Source organism: Dermacentor andersoni, chromosome 6 (genome assembly GCF_023375885.2).
Source record: "Dermacentor andersoni chromosome 6, qqDerAnde1_hic_scaffold, whole genome shotgun sequence".
Classification (NCBI taxonomy): domain Eukaryota; kingdom Metazoa; phylum Arthropoda; class Arachnida; order Ixodida; family Ixodidae; genus Dermacentor; species Dermacentor andersoni.
The window spans coordinates 165416259-165435219 of NC_092819.1; the positions used below are offsets into that span (position 1 = coordinate 165416259).

Below are 18961 nucleotides of genomic sequence, written 5' to 3' on the forward strand. Positions count from 1 at the left end.
GGATCTTGAGCAGCTGCCATGGTGGCAGTGCGAGTCAAAGCAAACAAACAAAACAAACTAACTAAGAAAACAATTAAATTCCGAGCCTTTACGAGCAAAAACCATGATACGACTGTGCGGCATGCTGTGGTAGGGGAGTCTGCAATAATTTGGCCACCTGGGGTTCTTTCACCTGCACCCTGTGCATGGTACAGGGGCGTTTTTGCATTTTGTCCCCATCAAAATTAAGCTTACCGCTAATGTGTTCGTTTCTTTAGAAAACGTGGATTTTTCCACATACCACTAACGGCCGGAGATAGTTGCGTGCAGTGTACTGCCACATGCATGTGTCGCTGCGTAAAAGCATACTGTATTTAAAAAGGTTGCCAAGAGTGCACAAAGGGCCAAAGACAAGAAAGCAGAAAGGGTGAATGCTCTTTTCTTGCCTTTATCCTTTTTTTGCACGCTTGACATTTATTATGAAACCAAACCAACTAGCCCTACTTGCTGTGTTACTACATTGCATTTACACCATTTAGACAAAATTTGCCCCAATATTTGTCCATTGTACCCAATAGTCTTTTACAGACGGATCCCTCAAAAGGCCACCAAAGGCAAATACTAAGTCAACGTTGACTGTTAAAATACCATTCCAGAAACCTTGTAGTGCTTGTTTCAGGCCAAGAAAAGACCCCCTAATAGAAGATCATGTCTGAAGGGTGCGGATAACATTGGCGCAATTCAAGTCGCTCGGCGCCGAGTGAAAGAGTGGCGACGTTAAATATGCTATCTCCACCCTCTACAGCCGTCTGCGAGTAAAACGGCGCCCTGCAGAGGGTGCTAAGGTTTTTTGTGCAAAACACAAATATGCTACCATGGAGAAACCAAGCCAAACCAAGCCAAGTGGCGTGGACCGTTCGAGCAGCCTGCATCATCAAATAGACGTGGAAATCTCTGCTACTTGCATTTTGCTGGAGTTTCACGAGCTAGCAAAACCAGTGCAGCACTGAGCGATGATAATGAAACTACCGAAACGCGGAAGCGAGGGTGGTGCAGAGTCGAGCAAAAACAAAACCTTTCCAGCGCCCGCGGTTGTCAAGGGTAACGTCAATGAATTATTTTTTCTAAACATCGAACAGAACTAGAAAAGTAGAATTTTCTTCAGTCTTACAATGGAATGGAATTATCTTTTTATAATGAGAAGTTGAGTACTAGCGACAGAAATAAAATGAGGAGTGCCTTCGTCATCGAGCTAGCACTTGAATGTCCTGGCTGAATCGCAAACTGTGTCCTGCATTTACCCCCATTTTTCTATTACTAAAACATTGTTCGCGATAATACTGACACCTTGGGCGTCCTCGAGCATTGATCTATCACTTAAGCTTGACTTAATATTTGCCTTTAGTGTCCCTTTAAACATGGAATTTGTTGCATTGATAATTAGGCAGATCAAGCAAAGTGAGAAGAATATCTTAAAGTATGTTTGGGTGTGGACTGTACTGGTGCACACACATAAAGCCCGCACGGAACACCTCGACACTTTTCAACTGATGCAGGTGCAACCAAAGCTTATTACGCAGTGTGTCAGGGCAGTGCTTGGACGGTGCACAGCAGAAGTCGTCGTGGAGCAAGTGGAAAGTGTGAAGGAACTGGAAGCTGAGAAACAAATTTCATGACGACATCAACGCTTGAGCTGGGAAGGTTCCTACCAACAGACGCTCAACTGCAGATGCAACCAAAGAGGACACCAATATGCCCCCATGTGCTGTGTTGACATCGTGTGGAGATATCACTGCATCCCAATGAGGTGCACACTTGTAAAATATGGGTGCAGCCCTTACACAAGAGTATACACTAGTTGCACATACACATACACACACACATGAGCAGTACTGCTTTCACCAGACTGCTTTATTTCTGACCCTAAGGGTACCTTACCGGCCAAACAGATGATGGCGATAGCTGTGCCCCACAAACACGTGTTGGTGCCCCAAGAAAAGCCAATCCTTTTTTCCTAGCAGTATCCCCAAGTTCTGCAATGGCTTCCCCCATCTATGCCCTGGCTTTGTCCAACAACCACCACGTGTCTGCGACTCAGACAGACGTGCACAGTGACAGCGAGTGCCGTGCAGAGGCCGGCTGCAAGACACGCACCTCCCGATGCCCCCGGTGGCGCCCTCTGCGAGGCGTATGCAAAGGCATGCCGCTTGGAGGCGCTCCCCGATGATGGGTGGGGCAGGGTCAGGTGGTGGGATGACGACGAAGGGGTGGATGTGCTCCCGCGGGGCGGAGGGGAGTACGACAGGGACGGGAAGCCATTGCACCAAAAGCTGCGTGCGGCCTGCGGCGAGGATTCTGCCAGGACACGTGCACGCAGCCACAGGCAACCACAGTTAGGTCATGCAACAAGACTCGCATGCTGCTGCTGCTACCTCAGAGGAAGGAGAAAGGGGCCGAGGTGCATTACACAGCTTTGTCGTTCGCACAAGACTTTGATCATTCAGGCTACAGGTCCTCATGCGCATCGAGGCACCTTCCATTTCTTGAGCTTGTCTAAGCGACACCAAGTAGCAAGCAAAATGCAAGCATTGACGCTTTTTTTGTTACATCTTCACTAAAGCTTTCAACTTGTGCCAAGGAACATTGTCCTGTAGAACTTGGAGTACTCTAAGGTTTACAGCCACCAATTTCATGGCCATTGAGAAGTCAATGTTAAGATGAAGCAGGCATGACGGTTGTCTAAAAAAAAATATTTAGAGGGACCACAATTCTCCTTCCTTTAAATCAAACATGCTCACAGCACTAGTACAAAACTACATAGCACAGCTCTCTGGCAAACACACTAAAGTAGACTTCTACACTTGCTACACAAATAAGGGCTACCTGGCAACACAGGATATGCTTTCGGCATCAGAAATCCAGAAGCAGGAATACGGCAGTGAAGAGGCAATAGAATGTGCATCTTAGCACAGGGCTACTCCACGAGACACAAAAACTGGTTGTACATTTCACACTCCTAATTTATTTCATAATTCCATAGACCGTAAAGATACACACTGACACACCAGTGTACTCTTCTACAGCAATCAGCAATTCGTCATGAAGTAGTGAGTAAGAAAGGTGTTCCACATCAATAGCAAAAGCATCAAATCATACATCACAGCTAAAACTTAAAAATCTATAACTTCTTCTGTTACTAACAAACAGATTTTTCATTTTTAAGAGATTAAGATGTTTTTGTAAATAATATGCAAGCGGTTTCTGCCAAGTGTCCTGTTCCCATACAATAACTGTAGAAGGCATTTAGGTTTTTGGGCTTTCTTGTTTAACAATACGTCAAGTCCTTTTTAATTCAGAAATTCATTTAGAGCTTCATAAAAGTTCAACTTTTTACGAAGTTTCCTAGCTTCCACTCTCACTTGTTCAGTGCAAACAATTTTCAATACAAACATGCGGTCACTGAAAATGAACTTCTGTTGATAGTTAGCTCTTGTTTGTCGACTCTTTTTCTGTGAATACTACGATTTGTCAACTCAAAGTGGTTGACAGTGGTGAGAAGAAATTTTGACTCGTCTTTACCCTAGTTAGCAGAGGTAACAAAGAATAAGGTGATTCAGGATCCTAAGGAAGCAGACATCTTTAAAAATAAATGGAAATTCAGTACATTTTTGAAATGTTTGCAAATTCGTGATTTTATTTCCCCCGTTTCAAGCTTGAGCTTCAGATTTTGGTCCTTTCCATTTCATGCCTTTGCTGCTATTCTTTTCTCTTATGTCTTTCCATCACTAGAGCAATTTTAATGCTTACAGGACATTTGCACCCACTGGTAACCTGGCTCTTTCAGGCTCACATTACACGAGCAAGGATGTAAAGTCACTTTTCAGTGTCCAAGTATAGTTGAAAAGGTTATATGCTGAGTAATGCTTTCCATCCACCTCACATACCTTACCCAAAGACTTAAAACAATGAGGATCTGCACAAGATGTTTCTTCTTTTTTTTTTTTTAACCATATTTCAGACGATGGTAAAAGCAAACTTCACATTTCACAACATCACAAGAAAAAAATGGTGCAACATCTCATTTCGCAGTCTCTTTTTACTGCACAGGAAAGCTATGTGTGATATTAAAAAAAAGAAAATAGGAAACTGGGTGGTTTGCTTTTTAAATAATGACAAACTTGCAAGTTAATAGGAATGAATTAAAAAAATTATTTTTAAATCTACTAGGCCAGTGAAAAATCTCCTTATTCATTTGTGACTTTGAGAACTATGCATGGGGCAAATTTAAAGAATATGAGGCTCCAAATAATAGACACAGAAGATCAACATTTAGAACATTCAAGAAATGTGACAAATTTCAGATTTTTTTTTTTAAATGAGCTCTTTCAGGGCAACTAATTTTCATTTATATTGCTTTTTGTTACTTCTGCTAGCCATATGAAAAAATCCGATTGTTATGGTTTCACTAGCGTGCTTGTGACATGCTTTCAATGCTGGGAAAAAGCACCTTCTATGAGATGGGTGCTTTTGTCTAGCACCCTTTTACAATTTTTTGCCGACATCTGTAGTTGCTTTCTGTGAAGTGCAAAATTTAGTTTTGTGCTTTTGACTTGCCTATGCATCTATGCACACTATACAAACGTTGAAAAAAATTAAAAACGTTAAGTCCTTCTAGCTTCAATGTGGCAAGCTCCTGCTATCACTCATTTTTCCCGCTGCTCATGTTGTAGTGGAATGCCGGTACTACGAGCTAAAAGATGTCAGGTCACATGTCAGGTCACATCACATGTGCTGTTTCACCATAATGAATGTAAACCAACTGGCCCAGCTCAGAGCCGTTGAGCAAATGGACCGGTGGGCAAGTTCGTCACATGTTACTTAACACAGGGTAGTTACAGCTCGCACAATTTTCCCTTCTGCTGCTTAGTTTGATTCAAAGGCTTCTGCGTTTTTTGCAGCCAACTGATCAGTATCTTTAGCCAGCCCTCGAACATTGACAGAGGAAGTCTTACAACTGCAGCCACCCATAGTGGGTGGCAAAATGACATCTTGTGGACAGTTTGCCAATACTGCTGTGGTGTTCCCCTTAAAGGGACAAAGTCAACGTAAACTGTTTAAATACCTTTAGAGAAACCTTGCAACGCTTGTTTTGTGCCAAGAAAGTACTTAGTTTACAAGAAAACTGTATCTGAAGGGTCCGAATACCTTTTTCAAAATTTAAATCTCCCGCCACCCAACTGGGGGAATGGTGACGTTGCGTACGCCATCACCGCCCTTTGCTGCCGTCGGCAAGTAAAACGGCGACCGACAGACAGCAGCACCGAGCCAAGACAGATCGGTGGATTCGCTGCTGCAGGTGCTCTTGGTCAAGTGGCGTAGACCATTTGGGCATCCCGCGACATCACATGGAAGTTGAATTCTCTGCTACTTGCAGTTTGTATGAGTTTCAAGAGCCAGGAAAACCAGTGCAGCACTACGCAATCAGGAAAGTACTGAAATGCAAAAGTACGGGCGGAACAGAGTCAATTGAAAACGGAACCTTTCGACCGCCCGTGTCGTTGTCAACGGTAAGTTCAATGAGTTCTTTTTTCTAAACATGAAATGGAACTGGACAAGTGGCATTTTATTTCATCTTATAATATAATACGAGGTTGTTTTTTGCAACGAGTAGTAGAGTACTAGTGTCGGAATTTAATTGAGGAGTGCTTTCGTCATCGGGCAAGTGCTTGAATGTCTCAGGAGAGTCTCTAATCATGTCCTGCATTTACCTCGATTTCGCGATAATATTGACACCTTAGAGATTCTCAATCACTAATCTATCACTTTATCTTGACTTAGTATTTGACTTTAGTGCCCCTTTAACCATAGACATCTGCACAAATTAAAGGAGCACAGAGAACATGACAGTTTTTGCACACAGATATGACAAATGGAAGCAGACTGCACACAGTAAATACAACTTAGTTCGGTAGCACATCCTGAGTCACCAGTAATTTCTAGCCAGGCATAAAGTACTCTGGGGCCATACTCTCAACCAATCATGTTCAGGGAAACCACCATACAAATTCGTTGGCATGTTCACATCAAGTCAGAGAAGCTATGGCTACACTGAGCATGTTGTGCCATGCGAAACGATACCCGAACATGATAAAGTGAGCATACAACCTCAGTGAAGAATGAGCAGGCAACAATCAGGCCAACAACAAACAACTGCACCTACCAGCACAATGCATCCCATGGCCTCCTTCACCCCCCTTCAAGATTTGCAGAGAGAGTTACAGTGGCACCAAAGAGGGGACGTCACATCAGCTTAGGCTGGTGACAGAAGACGCTTCATTAATTCATTTAGCAGGAAAATGTTGATTACTTGTGGCAAAAATGAAAGGACAGCTTTTCCCTTGTTTCACTTTTGCATGCAGCCACACCTTTCTGTCAATATGATGTCACTGATTTTAAAGTATACTTTCGTGTCACTGAGTTGTCAAAACGTTGCCTACCTGGCTCCTCAGGGATGCAACGCAATTTTTGTTAATCTGCTAGCCACTGTCCATCCTCATGGGGAGCCAATAAGGGAACCCCAAGGCGGCATTGACACCAGCCTTCCATGCCTCGACTCATGGTAGGACTGGATTATTTAGAGTGAAGGTGTTAGCCTCTAGCTGGTCGGGATTTTTTTGTGGCAGTGTGCACAACAAAAATGTGGGCCGATTCTGGAGACAGTGAGAGGGAAGTGGACAGTGTGGTGCTTCTATAAGAAGCATCACATGACGTTATTAGGCGACACCATCACTTTACAGTGACATCGCGTGACATCACATTTGACGTGATGCTGTCATTGCGTGACCTTTGGTGTGATGACATCATCACACGACGTCTGACATGATGACATAATCATGCTACGTCATCATGTCAAATGTGACGTCACCACTTGGTCCCATGGGTTTTGGTACCATTGGATGTTAATGCCAGATTTCTCACTTCATGGACCATATAATGCTTTAGCACTTGTAAAGAATACCCCCCTCAGCTGTTTTAGTGGCGGTTTTCCACAGCTTCACTGGACGTCCACTTTCCCAGGGCCGGGATGGCGAGTCAATCTTTTTCGGTGTCCAGAAGTCTACTTTACAGAACTGCCAACCTTAGAACTAGAAAAACACTGCAGTAGAAGGCAAAAGATACTGAAATTTGTTGAGAATACTAAAACTATTTGATTTTTCAATGTCTACTGTTCATTAAAAATATGCAGACTGTTCTGCAGGGATTCTGTGAACAGGCACTCTGCTCTGTGCAGCAACAATGATGTGCGCTGCAGAAAATGCTTACGAAGTTTATTAAAGCAATATTCATGTAATGGCTTTCAAAGGTTCAGTTGCCGTTATGCATCAGTTCTATCAAGTGGTGTTGCTGCCACACGGGTACACCCATGTTATCAATGCGCCCGGAAAATTGGGCCATAAAAATTACTCTGCAACTGTGTTTGTCTTCTTTTGTTTTTGTCTTAAGCCGTACGCAAATAAATAGTTTGTCAAAGATTCGGGTCAACACAACGATCGTTAACGAGTACCAGAAATGGGCATCTTACGATAAAATCGTAAAAGTTATGAGGTACGAATTTACCAGCCGGCTGAGCTTAATTCTCCTCTGTGTGTGCCTTTAAGGAGGCCCTGTTCTTGGATGCACAGCTGTTACGTCAGTAGACGTCAGCAAACATATGCACTGCGGTGCAGGAAGCAGGCAGTCCGATGCATACACTGGCCAAGCAGGTATCAGGCAGTTCCACCAGAGTGCCAAGGGAAAGCCACTGTGCGCAATGCCCAACCAGCCTATCATCAAGGCCTTCTTCACTGGAAATTTGCTGATGTTTCAAAACTGCAACAGCACTGTCAAAAGTAAGCCCCGCCTTCCATGCTGTTTTGAACAGACTGCCTGAGCTTGCACCCCTGTCAGTTTATGACAGCGATGTGGGCGCTTTCTTCCTCTGCATGTGGCACTCTCCAACGAGGGCCTTCTTTTAGTGCAGTGTTAGTGAATGCATGTTCAAACTGTCTGCGTCACATAAAACAAAAGTGCACAAGAGATTGCCCACACTGTGTGTTTCCTAGAATGCCACAGCAAACCTTTTAAACCTTGGAATTGTAGCTGTCTGGCCTTGTGGTTCAACATCATTACAAATTGTAGCGTATAAAAACACGGATGGACAGATGAAACGAGACGACAGATGAGCACTTATCTGTCGTTCACATGTATTCTGTCCGTCCCTTGTTTTTCTGCGCTACGATTTGTCGTGTTCTAAACCCGTGGCACCACTGGCTATCACAAGCAGCACCTAGATTACGGGGTTTTACGTGCCAAAACCACAACCTGATTACGAGGCACGTCATGGTGGGAGACTCCGAAATATTTTGGACGACTTGGAGTTCTTTAACTTGCACCTAAACCTAAGTACCATGAGTGTTTTTGCATTTCGCCCCCATCAAAATCCGGTCGCCGTAGCCAGGATTTGATTCCGCAACCTAGTGCTTAGCAGCGGAGCCCCAAAGCCACTAAGCAACCGTGGTGGGTCACAACCAGCACCTATCCCCGACATGGACAGCCGGGTACATTGCTGCCCGAGCGTTGGTTAAGCCCACGTAAAGTGTGCTATGGCTATGGTTTTCATGCTCGGGGATTATGACATTGCAGCACACCAGCATCATGCTGTGTTGTAGTACTCTTGGTGTGTGCCACTCTATTTTGTAAATAATCATGGTGGTGCGAATGCCTGACATAAAAAAAAGTGCTGCTCGTAAATCCTTACACCTGATCTCAAATAATGCTAGTTTCTGACAAAAGTGACTGGGTGCGTTACACAGCTGACATTTTAAATTGGGAAAGTGCAAAACAACACTGGTGGTCACAGCAGGTGTGATTGAGCACTACTTGACACAACTGGTGGCAAAAAACATGCACCATATTTGCACGAATCTAATGGGCACCTTTTTCTGAAAAAATGGGTCTGAAAATTGCCAGCACATTACATTTGGACACGAAATCAAAACCGCGTTTGTGGCATTAACAACAGCCAACCGTCAGAGCTCTCACATGCGGCGTCATCACGGTCATGAAATGATGGCAGAGTATGTTTTCTTGAAGGTTGAGGCGGGTTGTGCTCGACTATGATCACTTCTGGTGATGCCATCCCCTTCGTGAGATGTCGCGCGACCAAGCAGCAGTTACGTGAGGCGTGCAGTGTTTCTGCCACTTTGCCAAGCTCATTTGTGCAGATTGCTCTCAGCCGCATATTTCCACAAGTCTGATGCAGAGTTACACAAAATATTGTAAAAGTGATAGTGCAGATATAAAGGTGATCGCTTGAGAAAACCTCCTCGTGTGCTTGGTATCTGTAGCCAATTAAGCGCAAGTGGCAACGACGATGACGTCCCGCATTCATTAAAAAAAAAAAAAGAGGAGCTTCCCTTATGTGAAAGGTAAATTCTGCACTAACTGCGAACATGGGACATGCAATAGATTTTTTAAATTCTATGCATGTTTACATCCAGGTGCACCTTATTTTCAAGAGCACGTTGATTTTTTTACTCTAAGCCCGCGAGAACTGGGTGCATGTTAGATTCAGGGGTGCTTCAGAATTGTGTAAATACGGTACGACTTTTGCAGCCCAGTGATGCTGATGAGCCACAAAGTGATGTGAAATCATAATCAAATTTTCCACATTATAAAATTGCCAAGCAGGACAACTTTATTTGTGATGACCTTAAAGTTCCACATCTACCTCTACAGCAGGGGTGGGACTGCTCAAAACCATTTAAAAGCAATTTATGGAGCAAGTAAAATTGCATTTTGCAGCAACTTCATCATCATCATCATCATCAGCCTGATTACGCTCACTGCAGGGCAAAGGCCTCTCCCATACTTCTCCAACAACCCTGGACCCCGGTCATGTACTAATTGTGGCCATGTCGTCCCTGCAAACTTCTTAATCTCATCCGCCCACTTAACTTTCTGCCGCCCCCTGCTATGCTTCCCATAACTTGGAATTTAGTTCGTAACCCTTAATGACCATCGGTTATCTTTCCTCCTCATTACATGTCCTGCCCATGCCCATTTATTTTTCTTAATTTCAACTAAGATGTCATTAACTCGTGTTTGTTCCCTCACCCAATCTGCTCTTTTCTTATCCCTTAACATTACACCCATCATTCTTCTTTCCATAGCTCTCGTTGTGTCGTCCTCAATTGAAGTAGAGCCCTTTTTCGTAAGCCTCCAGGCGCAGCAACTTAGAGCAGACTAAATTTCACTTTGAAGCAATTTGGAACGGATAAAATTTTATTCTGAAGCAGTTTGGAGTAGGCCAATCTGAATTTTGGTGGAATAATGAAATACGGCAGTGCACTTCGAAACCACAAAGAAATAGAATAAACCAACAGGAGCACCAAACGGCAACTGTTTAAGCAACGTCTTAGGCTGACTAGATGGAACATGGTTATAACGACGCATTTGAGAACGGGACACAGAGAGAATGCACAGAAGACAATTACCGAATCTTTTATGGCCCATGTAGAGTTATTAAGGCGAAAGTCTTACATGTCTCATCAGTCAGTCGACCTTGAGCGATAATGTGCCAACGAGATGAAAAGTACAAAAAGGCTACGAACCCTCGACCTTTGGTGGGAGTTAAAGCCATGACCTTTGGTGTTAATGAAGGCAAAGTTAATTCAGGCACAGTTAATTAAGAAAAAATGAAAGCACTTGAACCCCTGAGGTTTGGCGGGAGTTGAAGCTACAACCTTTGGTGAGGTCGAACCCTAGACCGTTGGTGGTAATTAATGTGACATTAATTAAGTCATATGTAATTAATATATAGTTAATTAAGTCACTCTAACCCGGAACCTTTGATGGGAGTCGAACTCATGCCCACTGACGTTAATGAAGGCAAAGTCAATTAAGACACAGTTAAGATAGAGTTAATTAGGGCACTCGAACCCATGACCTTGGGTGGTAGTTGAACCCTTGACTTTTGGAATCAATAGGATTGACTAAGCAAAGTACACTAAGCGAACTAAAGGGGATGAGCGCGTTACGTGTCTGTATTCAATGCATGGGCAGTTGGACACTTTAATGCATTGGCCTTCAAGTTGTCTTAGAGATAACATAAGAGATCCATTTAATTTTGCTATTATCATTATTGGAAATCCCTTTTCACAGCGTCTCATACTGCAGACAGGAACCTACCTACCTATACGTGCCTACTGCAAAGTGCAACCAATGAGGCAGAGAATGCTTCGCATAAAAAAAATTGAACAATGATTATGATATTCCGCAATGCGAAATTTGAGCACATGCAGCTCTATATGTGTTTTCATTTCGCAAAATATTGAGGCATCACACTAATCAATCAACAGAGCCGCGGTGCTCTATACAAACCAGCCACACAGTTGCCACGTCCCGGCAACTGCAGCCTGTGCCACCGTAATCTTTACTTGGAACACGTGCAGCGAACACTGTGCATTCTGCATCCCGTCCTAAGATGCACCGTTATAACCATGTCCCATCAAGCCAGCAACCAACTAGCCCCCTAAGTAACTTACTATTAATCTGAATTTTGAAGCAGGTTACTCTGATACTGAAACTGGACATCTAGTACGTGCAAATTTTGTTAATAGTGCCTGTAGATTCTTAATTAGTGATAGCAATCACAAAAACATGCATTCTGCAATAGTGAGTTAGAAATTTCAAACAGTAGCCCAAGGCATTTTTTACGAATACAGTTTTTTGTAATGTCTCAACAGAGTGGGTGAAGTGCCTACTTCACAGCTCTCACTTGCGCAAGGGTGGAAAGCGGGGACAAAGCACGCCACCTTTCGTCGTGCGCAAGGCACCAGGGGGAGCGGAGGAGGGGGCATTCTACTCTGGCAGCTGCTGTGTATGGTGCAGCTGTACGGGCCCCATCTTGAAAGCGATCTGCGACTGGGGACAGAGTGAATGCGCCGAGTGCCGACAGCTTCACGTGCGAAGTTTTCACTGCTTAGTTTGTGTTGCAGCGAAGGAAAGCGTGAATTCACTCGCGGATGCCGCCACACTTCCTCACTCCAGCGTATTGACAGTGAGTTTCCGCAGTCATCGAGCAAGATGTGTTCACGTTTGCTTGTGCACACGTGACTTGAATTTGGTTAGTAAGCGAATGATTACAAGTTTGTACAACCGATAAAACTACTATCCTTAATTCGTATAGCTGTCTACTAATTTGCTATTGCAATCGATGCTTTGCTTTTTGGTCGAAACTATGACTTTTTGTGAAAGCCATTTTTATATAATAGACCAGGGCGATTACTAAGCACCTAATGCTTAATTTTCTGGTATAATGCATAACTATTCCAATCTGTTTTTATTCCCAATCCGCCATTAGCCCTTCACAATATGTCAAACGTTGCAGCACGAGGCAACGACATGCGCCAAACTGGTATGGCCAGGGAGGCACATAGCAATTTTTACAGCTTCGGCAAGCCTACGTTAGTGAGCCTTGAATTCAGCCTGGGTCAACAGTTTTTTCCGGCAGGTTATCTTGGCAGGAAGCTTTTAGGTGTCCACTCGGTGAGAATCCGTTGCGGCACGGGACGCCGATGTGCATCAAGCTAATGGGGCACGAGTGGCCTCAGAAGCATTTTGTCGTCTTTTTATTGTGTAGTGTTTCAAGACAGCTACGGGGAAGCAAAACAAGGTCGAGCTGCTGAATGAAACCAGAATGAGATGCCGCCAAAGTGAAACACGACCCTCACTTTGCGCTGCCTGCAGCAGGGAATGGCAGTGCGTCATCGCCTATCAAAAGCGTGCAGTGTGCTTCTGACGGCACACGCACTCTGAAACAGAAAGCGGCAGCAAATGCAATGTACGATGACCGACGAGCACTAAAGCATGCCACCTGGCCTGGGAGAGCGAGCGCTGCAGGTAAGCTGCAGGTGGCCCACTGCTCTTGAGGGTGCGCACCTCACACCTTTTCTTAATCGCATGGGATTTAGCCGCCCAAAAACCTGTCACACGATCCCATTCTCCAGGAACGTATTAACCCAAAAAAGGAAGTGGAACTGTAGTGGGCCATTTTTTTTTTTATTCTTGATCATGCACATAGGTGCAGAGAAATCTTATGAAGCAGGATCATTTTTACGAGCTTCTACTGTATTTCGTGCGAGGGTCAAATCAAATAGGATAATATGTGTTTAGTAATCCAAAATTTTTCTATGTTTCCTACTTACTTTGCATGACAAGCTAGCTGGACACAAAGCTGCATCACAGGATCAACTGGCAAAGTGGTTAGTTAACGTGCACCACAAACTGCAGAGTCCTACTGCACAGTCATTCAAGACATGCAGAATATCCCAAACAATGGGTACAATGACACATTGTGATGCACAACCATGATAAAGAGCCGCTTGAGAGCAAGTGTGACTCCATTGTATGATGGTAAATTGTGCAGGCTGCACCTTTCCCTGCTCACAAAAAACAGGAGGCATGCTTAGTGTTTTCTTTACGAGAGGGGGAGGGGGGGGGGGGGGGGCAAGCAAGCAAGCAAAGGAACTGACCTGCGGAAGAGTTGTGTGACCTGTAGCGGTTGGCAAAATCCTGTTAGGAAGAGAGAACACAATTGTGAGAATGTATAGAAAGGCACTGTTCCAAGTGCAAACAACTTAATAGCTAAGCTACCTGTGCATACAAATACAATAGGATTGCCCACCACGATAGATAGGTGCCATATCTTTGACGCCCGAGTATGCTCGGGCAAATGATTTTTTAAAAATGCCTTTAATCTTGCCTTGATTTTCTTTGACGCCTGAGGGTGTGCAGGTGTATAAATATGAAGTATGTGTTCTGAAATGAAATAGTTGCGAGTGTAGCGAGTGTCATCTTTTCTTGTGTGTCTTCACCGTGTCCGTGTCAGTGCGCTGCATCACCAGCAAGGTAGGATGACCATTTAGAGTCGCTTGTGCAAAGCAGCCCATCACCTCGGCAGAGAAGTCCGACCCGGAGACTAGGTTGTAGCAGACATTAGGCGCTGATGTGGAGCGCTCCCTCTGACCCAGAGGGGGCGGGTGCGTCCGTGGAACACTCAAGGGGGCACTGGTTGGCGAGAGGGGCGGGTCTCCCCCTCCACCTGGGGGTGGCATGAAGGGTGGGTACACGCCAGACTCGTACTGGGGGCCTCCCACCATGTCCGGCATGGCCAGCAGGCTGCGTACAGAGAGCGCAAAGCTCGTGCAGCTATGGTACCTGCATCTTACGCATACTGTACACACCGAACAAGTGCAGTGTTCCTTTAGGGCTACGTCCCGAGCTAGTTCACTGGAGGGTGCTTGCAAACTACACTTACTCAAATTTCATCATGACAAAACTGTGACAGCAGTGGCGACAGATGCCACATACTACTTTCTGGATTTATAACACAGCCTCATTTAGCAGAACGATGTCAAAAGTAAGGCTCACTTTTAATTTTCAGATGATATTTACAGGGCCCCTCACCAGGTCTGGCCATTTTGAAATCGCAGAGCTAACATTGCGCGATAACAATCGTGTCTGCAAAGTATTACATCGCTGCGCGCCAAGGAAGGATGTGAAATTTCAATCCGAACGCCATTTCCCTCTTCACTTGTAGCCGCCGCACTCCAAGCCGGATGGTGACGGAATCATGTCCCTGAGCCTACGTAGTCGTGTCCGCAATGCGACGTCGCTCGTGGTGACATGTGCCTTCAAGAATTATTCAAGACATCTGTTATCTGTACGATCTGTTGCTTGAATTGATGAATTGAAGTTTAGAGAAATAATAAAACACACAAACGGAATGTTTGCGTGTGTTACCGTAGCAAGAGAGATGAACAGTAAAACCTCGTTAAACCGTACCCACTTAGGGGGGGACACCCCGCTTTGAAAATTTTTTTTTTATTTGTGGATTGATTGCAATGAAACTTCCATGTTCTATTAAGTTTTATGCACTGATTCTAAATCTGCATTTATTTTTTCCATAGAACAAACAGTTTTCAAAATATTTACAATTTTATGTTTTTCATTTGGAGTTTGATAATTTTCCAAACAATTGATGCAATGATAAAATTTAGCATACCAAATTAATGTTTAACATCTAAGGAATATAGTAAAACAAGAATGAGTCTCCTAGGCCAATTAGGTCTAAAGCTAGGGGTTGCCAAACCCATTGCAGTAAAAGTTCCCTCACCTGCTTTATACAAAGTATCTTTTTAAAAAATGTTACTGACCAATATGCGCAGTGAAATTAGCCTTACTACAAAGAGCAAGAGTTTCTGTTTTCAGGGAAAAACAATTACTGTGCTAGCACAAATACAAACAGAAATATGTTCACTCCAAAACTGCTAGTGTGTCAAAATTGTAGTTTTGAGAAAATGAAGAAAAACGGTTTCAAGCACCTTTATGAGAACGAAAGCACCTCAAATTACGAAAATGCACCTGGGGAATAATCTGGGTGCATCCCAGATTGGTGCTTCTTTTTTGCCATCATCTGGAGGTCCAGTGATAATGCCCATTTTTTCCTGGAAGCAGTGGTGCGACGCAAGTCTTTTTCTTTGGCTCTTTTTGAGCCGGAGTCTGTCACATTCATATTCATTTCTTGAAGAATGGCTGTTGCTGCATATTCATTTCCAGTATTGAAGCGTAGCACTGCTTCTGCAACGGCTGCCTCCACAGCAAAAAGGGAGAAATGCTGCTCTTTGGAAAACATACTCCAGATGACTGAGTGGAATGATTCATGGGAGTTTTGGGGTCTCCCTCGCTTGCACCTATCCAGCAGCTTTCCATCTGCCAAGCGCTCATACACAGGCAAAAGGGCCTTTGCCACATCCGCTGGCAAGTTATACTTGTGCCTTGGTTGTGGCTCACCTTTTCCTGTTGCCACATTATGACGCCACCAAGAATCCTTGCCACTTGGGCACAGGCTGTGGTTAGAGCAGCTGTCAGTTGACGTGACATGGTGGTACGTTGCCATTACCGCTCTCTGCATGGCGTCAACATCACCACAGTGAGACTTGAGTGCTCGACCATAATAGGCACTCAGCCTGTTGATGAGGTCTGCTGTGAGCCTCCCCTTGCCACCAAGTCCCCACATGCCTTCACTTTTGTGCTTCTGGAGCAGGTTTCGAAGCGCTGCACCCATACGTTTTTGTACATGATTGATGCAGTCTTCTTTCTGAACATCTACAAAGCCGTACACCTTTGCATCCTTGATAGCATTAAATGTGCGGCTGTCACCGTCGCACAGCATGGTTGTGTACTTTACTTTGTTGCGTTAAAGAACGTTGGAACAAGATTAATCCAGCCTCAACTTCCATTTGGCCAGATTTACAATCAGTGTTCTTCTGGCACTGATGGGATTTCCTCCACCTAGCATACTCATCAGAGTCAGGTGTGGGTCCAATTTCACAGCCCAAACAAAAGTTTGAAAGCACGACGTAGTCCAGGATGTGGCCGGTAAATAGCTCCGCCACTGCGCCTACTCCTATATGCGAAGAATGGCCCCGCGTCATCCAGGTGCCATCAAAGCACACAGCAATGTTGCCTTTGTGTCCAAAACACAAGTTTTCGTAAAGTGCAACCGCTTTTTCTGCGCACTGCACCATAACAGCCTCAGCTGTGCGCATTGCACCGGGGTTCAGAGTTTTTTTCAAATGCCGCTGAAACGTCTTGTTGTGGAGACCTCGGCCAGACAGGCCCATCGCTGCGAAAATGTCATGCATGGCTGTCTGGCCATTACCTGTTGCGAGCATCGCACGCCCGGCAAGGATATTAATTTCAAACAGGTTGGATTTCTTTTCACCCTGTACCCATCGTGAACTCCACTCAGTCGCTACCTCACCGCACCTCTCGCTGATCAGCATCAGTTTCACTGCGAGGCCGTACTCGTGATCTCCTGTCACCATCTTCGCGCGTCCTTGACAAGTCGGGCAGCGCAAAAAGCCAAGGAGGGAGTTTATCGCACGCATGTCGATGGCAGTAAACGCTACCTTACGTTCGTCTGTTACCGACGCTGCCGCGCCGCCGAGTTCCGTGAATGGCTCCACCTTTCGCGTCGTTGCTGCCGTCGACGCAAGCCGCTCGAGCTTAGCCTTTTCATGAGCGCTTGCCTCCCTTACGTCGCTGTCGGGGACAGTTTTCGAGTCAATTTTCACTCGGGCGGACACTTCAGACGTGTCGGGTGCGCTGTCCACCGATGCAACTTCCAGCGAGGCATTGTTTGGTTCTCCGTGGCAGGGCGGTTGCCCGTCCGTGCGTCGGTCGGCGAGTCTGGCGTCCGCAGGCGTGTTGACTGCACTGTCCAGCGAAGCATCGTCCAGCGAAGCATTTTCTGCTTCTCCGCGACAATCGGGCGACTGACGATCCGCAGAAGTGATGGGTGCACTGTTCAGCGATGCGTCGTCCAGCGATGCATTGTTTGCTTCTCCGCGGCTATCATGCGGCTGCTCGTCTGCACTTGCTCCTCGTCGGTCGCTGACTTCAGACGGAAAAGAAGACGATTCCCCTACTTTCTTCTTCATTTTCCTTCGTCTCCGGCCGAACATATACACCGAATGGTGCTTCTTCAGTCCCCCTGGCATAGTTCCGTGCAGTAGCGAGGACTCGCTCAAAATGGCGGCATGTGCAGCGCTCATGCCAGGGCAACCGGCCTAAGCCTATCAGATGGTGCCATTCGGGTCATGTGCTTTTACCGACCAATAAGAACGCGCGTTGAAGAAAACTTTGCGCTTGTTTTATTTTACTGTGGCTGGCACATGGTGGCTGGCCGAGAGAGGCTGGGAAGCCGGACGCGCGAGCTTTCAAACAAGACCAAGATGGCATAGATGCGGCTTTTCGTTTTTGCGCGGCGCGCGGTCGTAACTAGCGCTGTTTGTCCTCAATTTAAAGGGCGCTTTCAGAAACTACACTATTTTAAATCGACATTACAGCGCAATTACGCATCAGATTTAAATGGAAATTTGCTCAAAGGTGCAGAATTATGCCATAAATCCAAAAATGAGAAGATTGAAAATCGGGCTTTTTGACCGATTTTCGGTCCCAAAGAGCCATGTCTCCCCTTAAACAGTAGTTTCGTTTTAAAAGTAGTAAAGTCAAATCCTCAACTCAGCGGCCATTGAACATAATGTGTTTTGTATCCGCATAAACCGTACGAGCTTATTGCGTACGCATTGGTTAAAACGTAGCATGTCAACTTGTCGCGCAAGCACGCCGGTACGCCGTCTTCATCGGGCGGCCCGGCAGAACAACGAGCCTCAGAGATCACAACAACGGCCTCCAAGCACCCTGTGCGTTTGCGTGTGAAGCTACATCAACATCAACACCATTTCATCGCCATGCCAGAGAGTGTTATGGTGTCGTGCAAGCGAGGACTCGCGTCGTTCCGAAGCTCGGATAAAAAAAGACACCGGGTGCTCAGCATAGAAGAAAAATTAGACATTGTCCGTGCTGTCGAACGTGACACGTAGAAGTTGGCACTGGCACGCAAGAGGGATCTGCTGCTGGCTACAGTGTGTGGCATTTGGGATGCTAAGAAGTTGGTCGGCAGCGCTGCTGCGACCGCGAAGACATGTCGGCTACGAGGTTCGACTTTTCGCCATTGTTGCCTGTGTTGTTGCCGAAGTGTCAACTAGCGACAGTGATGAGGACAACACGGAAAGCGACAGCACGGGCGATTCAAGCCCGACAGTGGCACAAGCTGTGCGTTACGCTAGCTTCATGAATACAATCGTTGCGACGAGAACAGGGGCGCGATAACGTAATTCTATTCCAAATGAAAAGTATTCTAAACTCCGGCACCCGGCAATGAAAAAGGCAGCCCCGGGACTTCTGCAGCACTACTGCGCACGTGCACGGAGAATGCGTAACGCCAACGAGGAATCTGCCATGCAAGTGTTTGCCGAGAAGAGGGGGCTGGTTGAAACGCTGGCACGCAGCTTCAGTAAGTTTGAGGCCGCTG

The 18961-nt window shown here is 45.5% G+C and overlaps 1 protein-coding gene across 2 annotated transcripts in view; it reads right to left on the minus strand.

Moving 5' to 3' along the window:
- Raf (Raf oncogene) overlaps positions 1–18961 on the minus strand; it is a 167697-nt gene that overhangs the window by 111193 nt on the left and 37543 nt on the right. Inside the window, exons 8-10 of one of the 2 annotated variants that reach the window (XM_050172266.3) lie at positions 13974–14199; positions 13554–13593; positions 2134–2334 (exon numbers count right to left, since the gene is read on the minus strand). In XM_050172266.3, the coding sequence (XP_050028223.1) occupies positions 2134–2334; positions 13554–13593; positions 13974–14199 (467 nt within the window). The remainder of the gene's footprint in view (positions 1–2133; positions 2335–13553; positions 13594–13973; positions 14200–18961) is intronic. The other variant, XM_050172267.3, reaches the window with a different exon arrangement.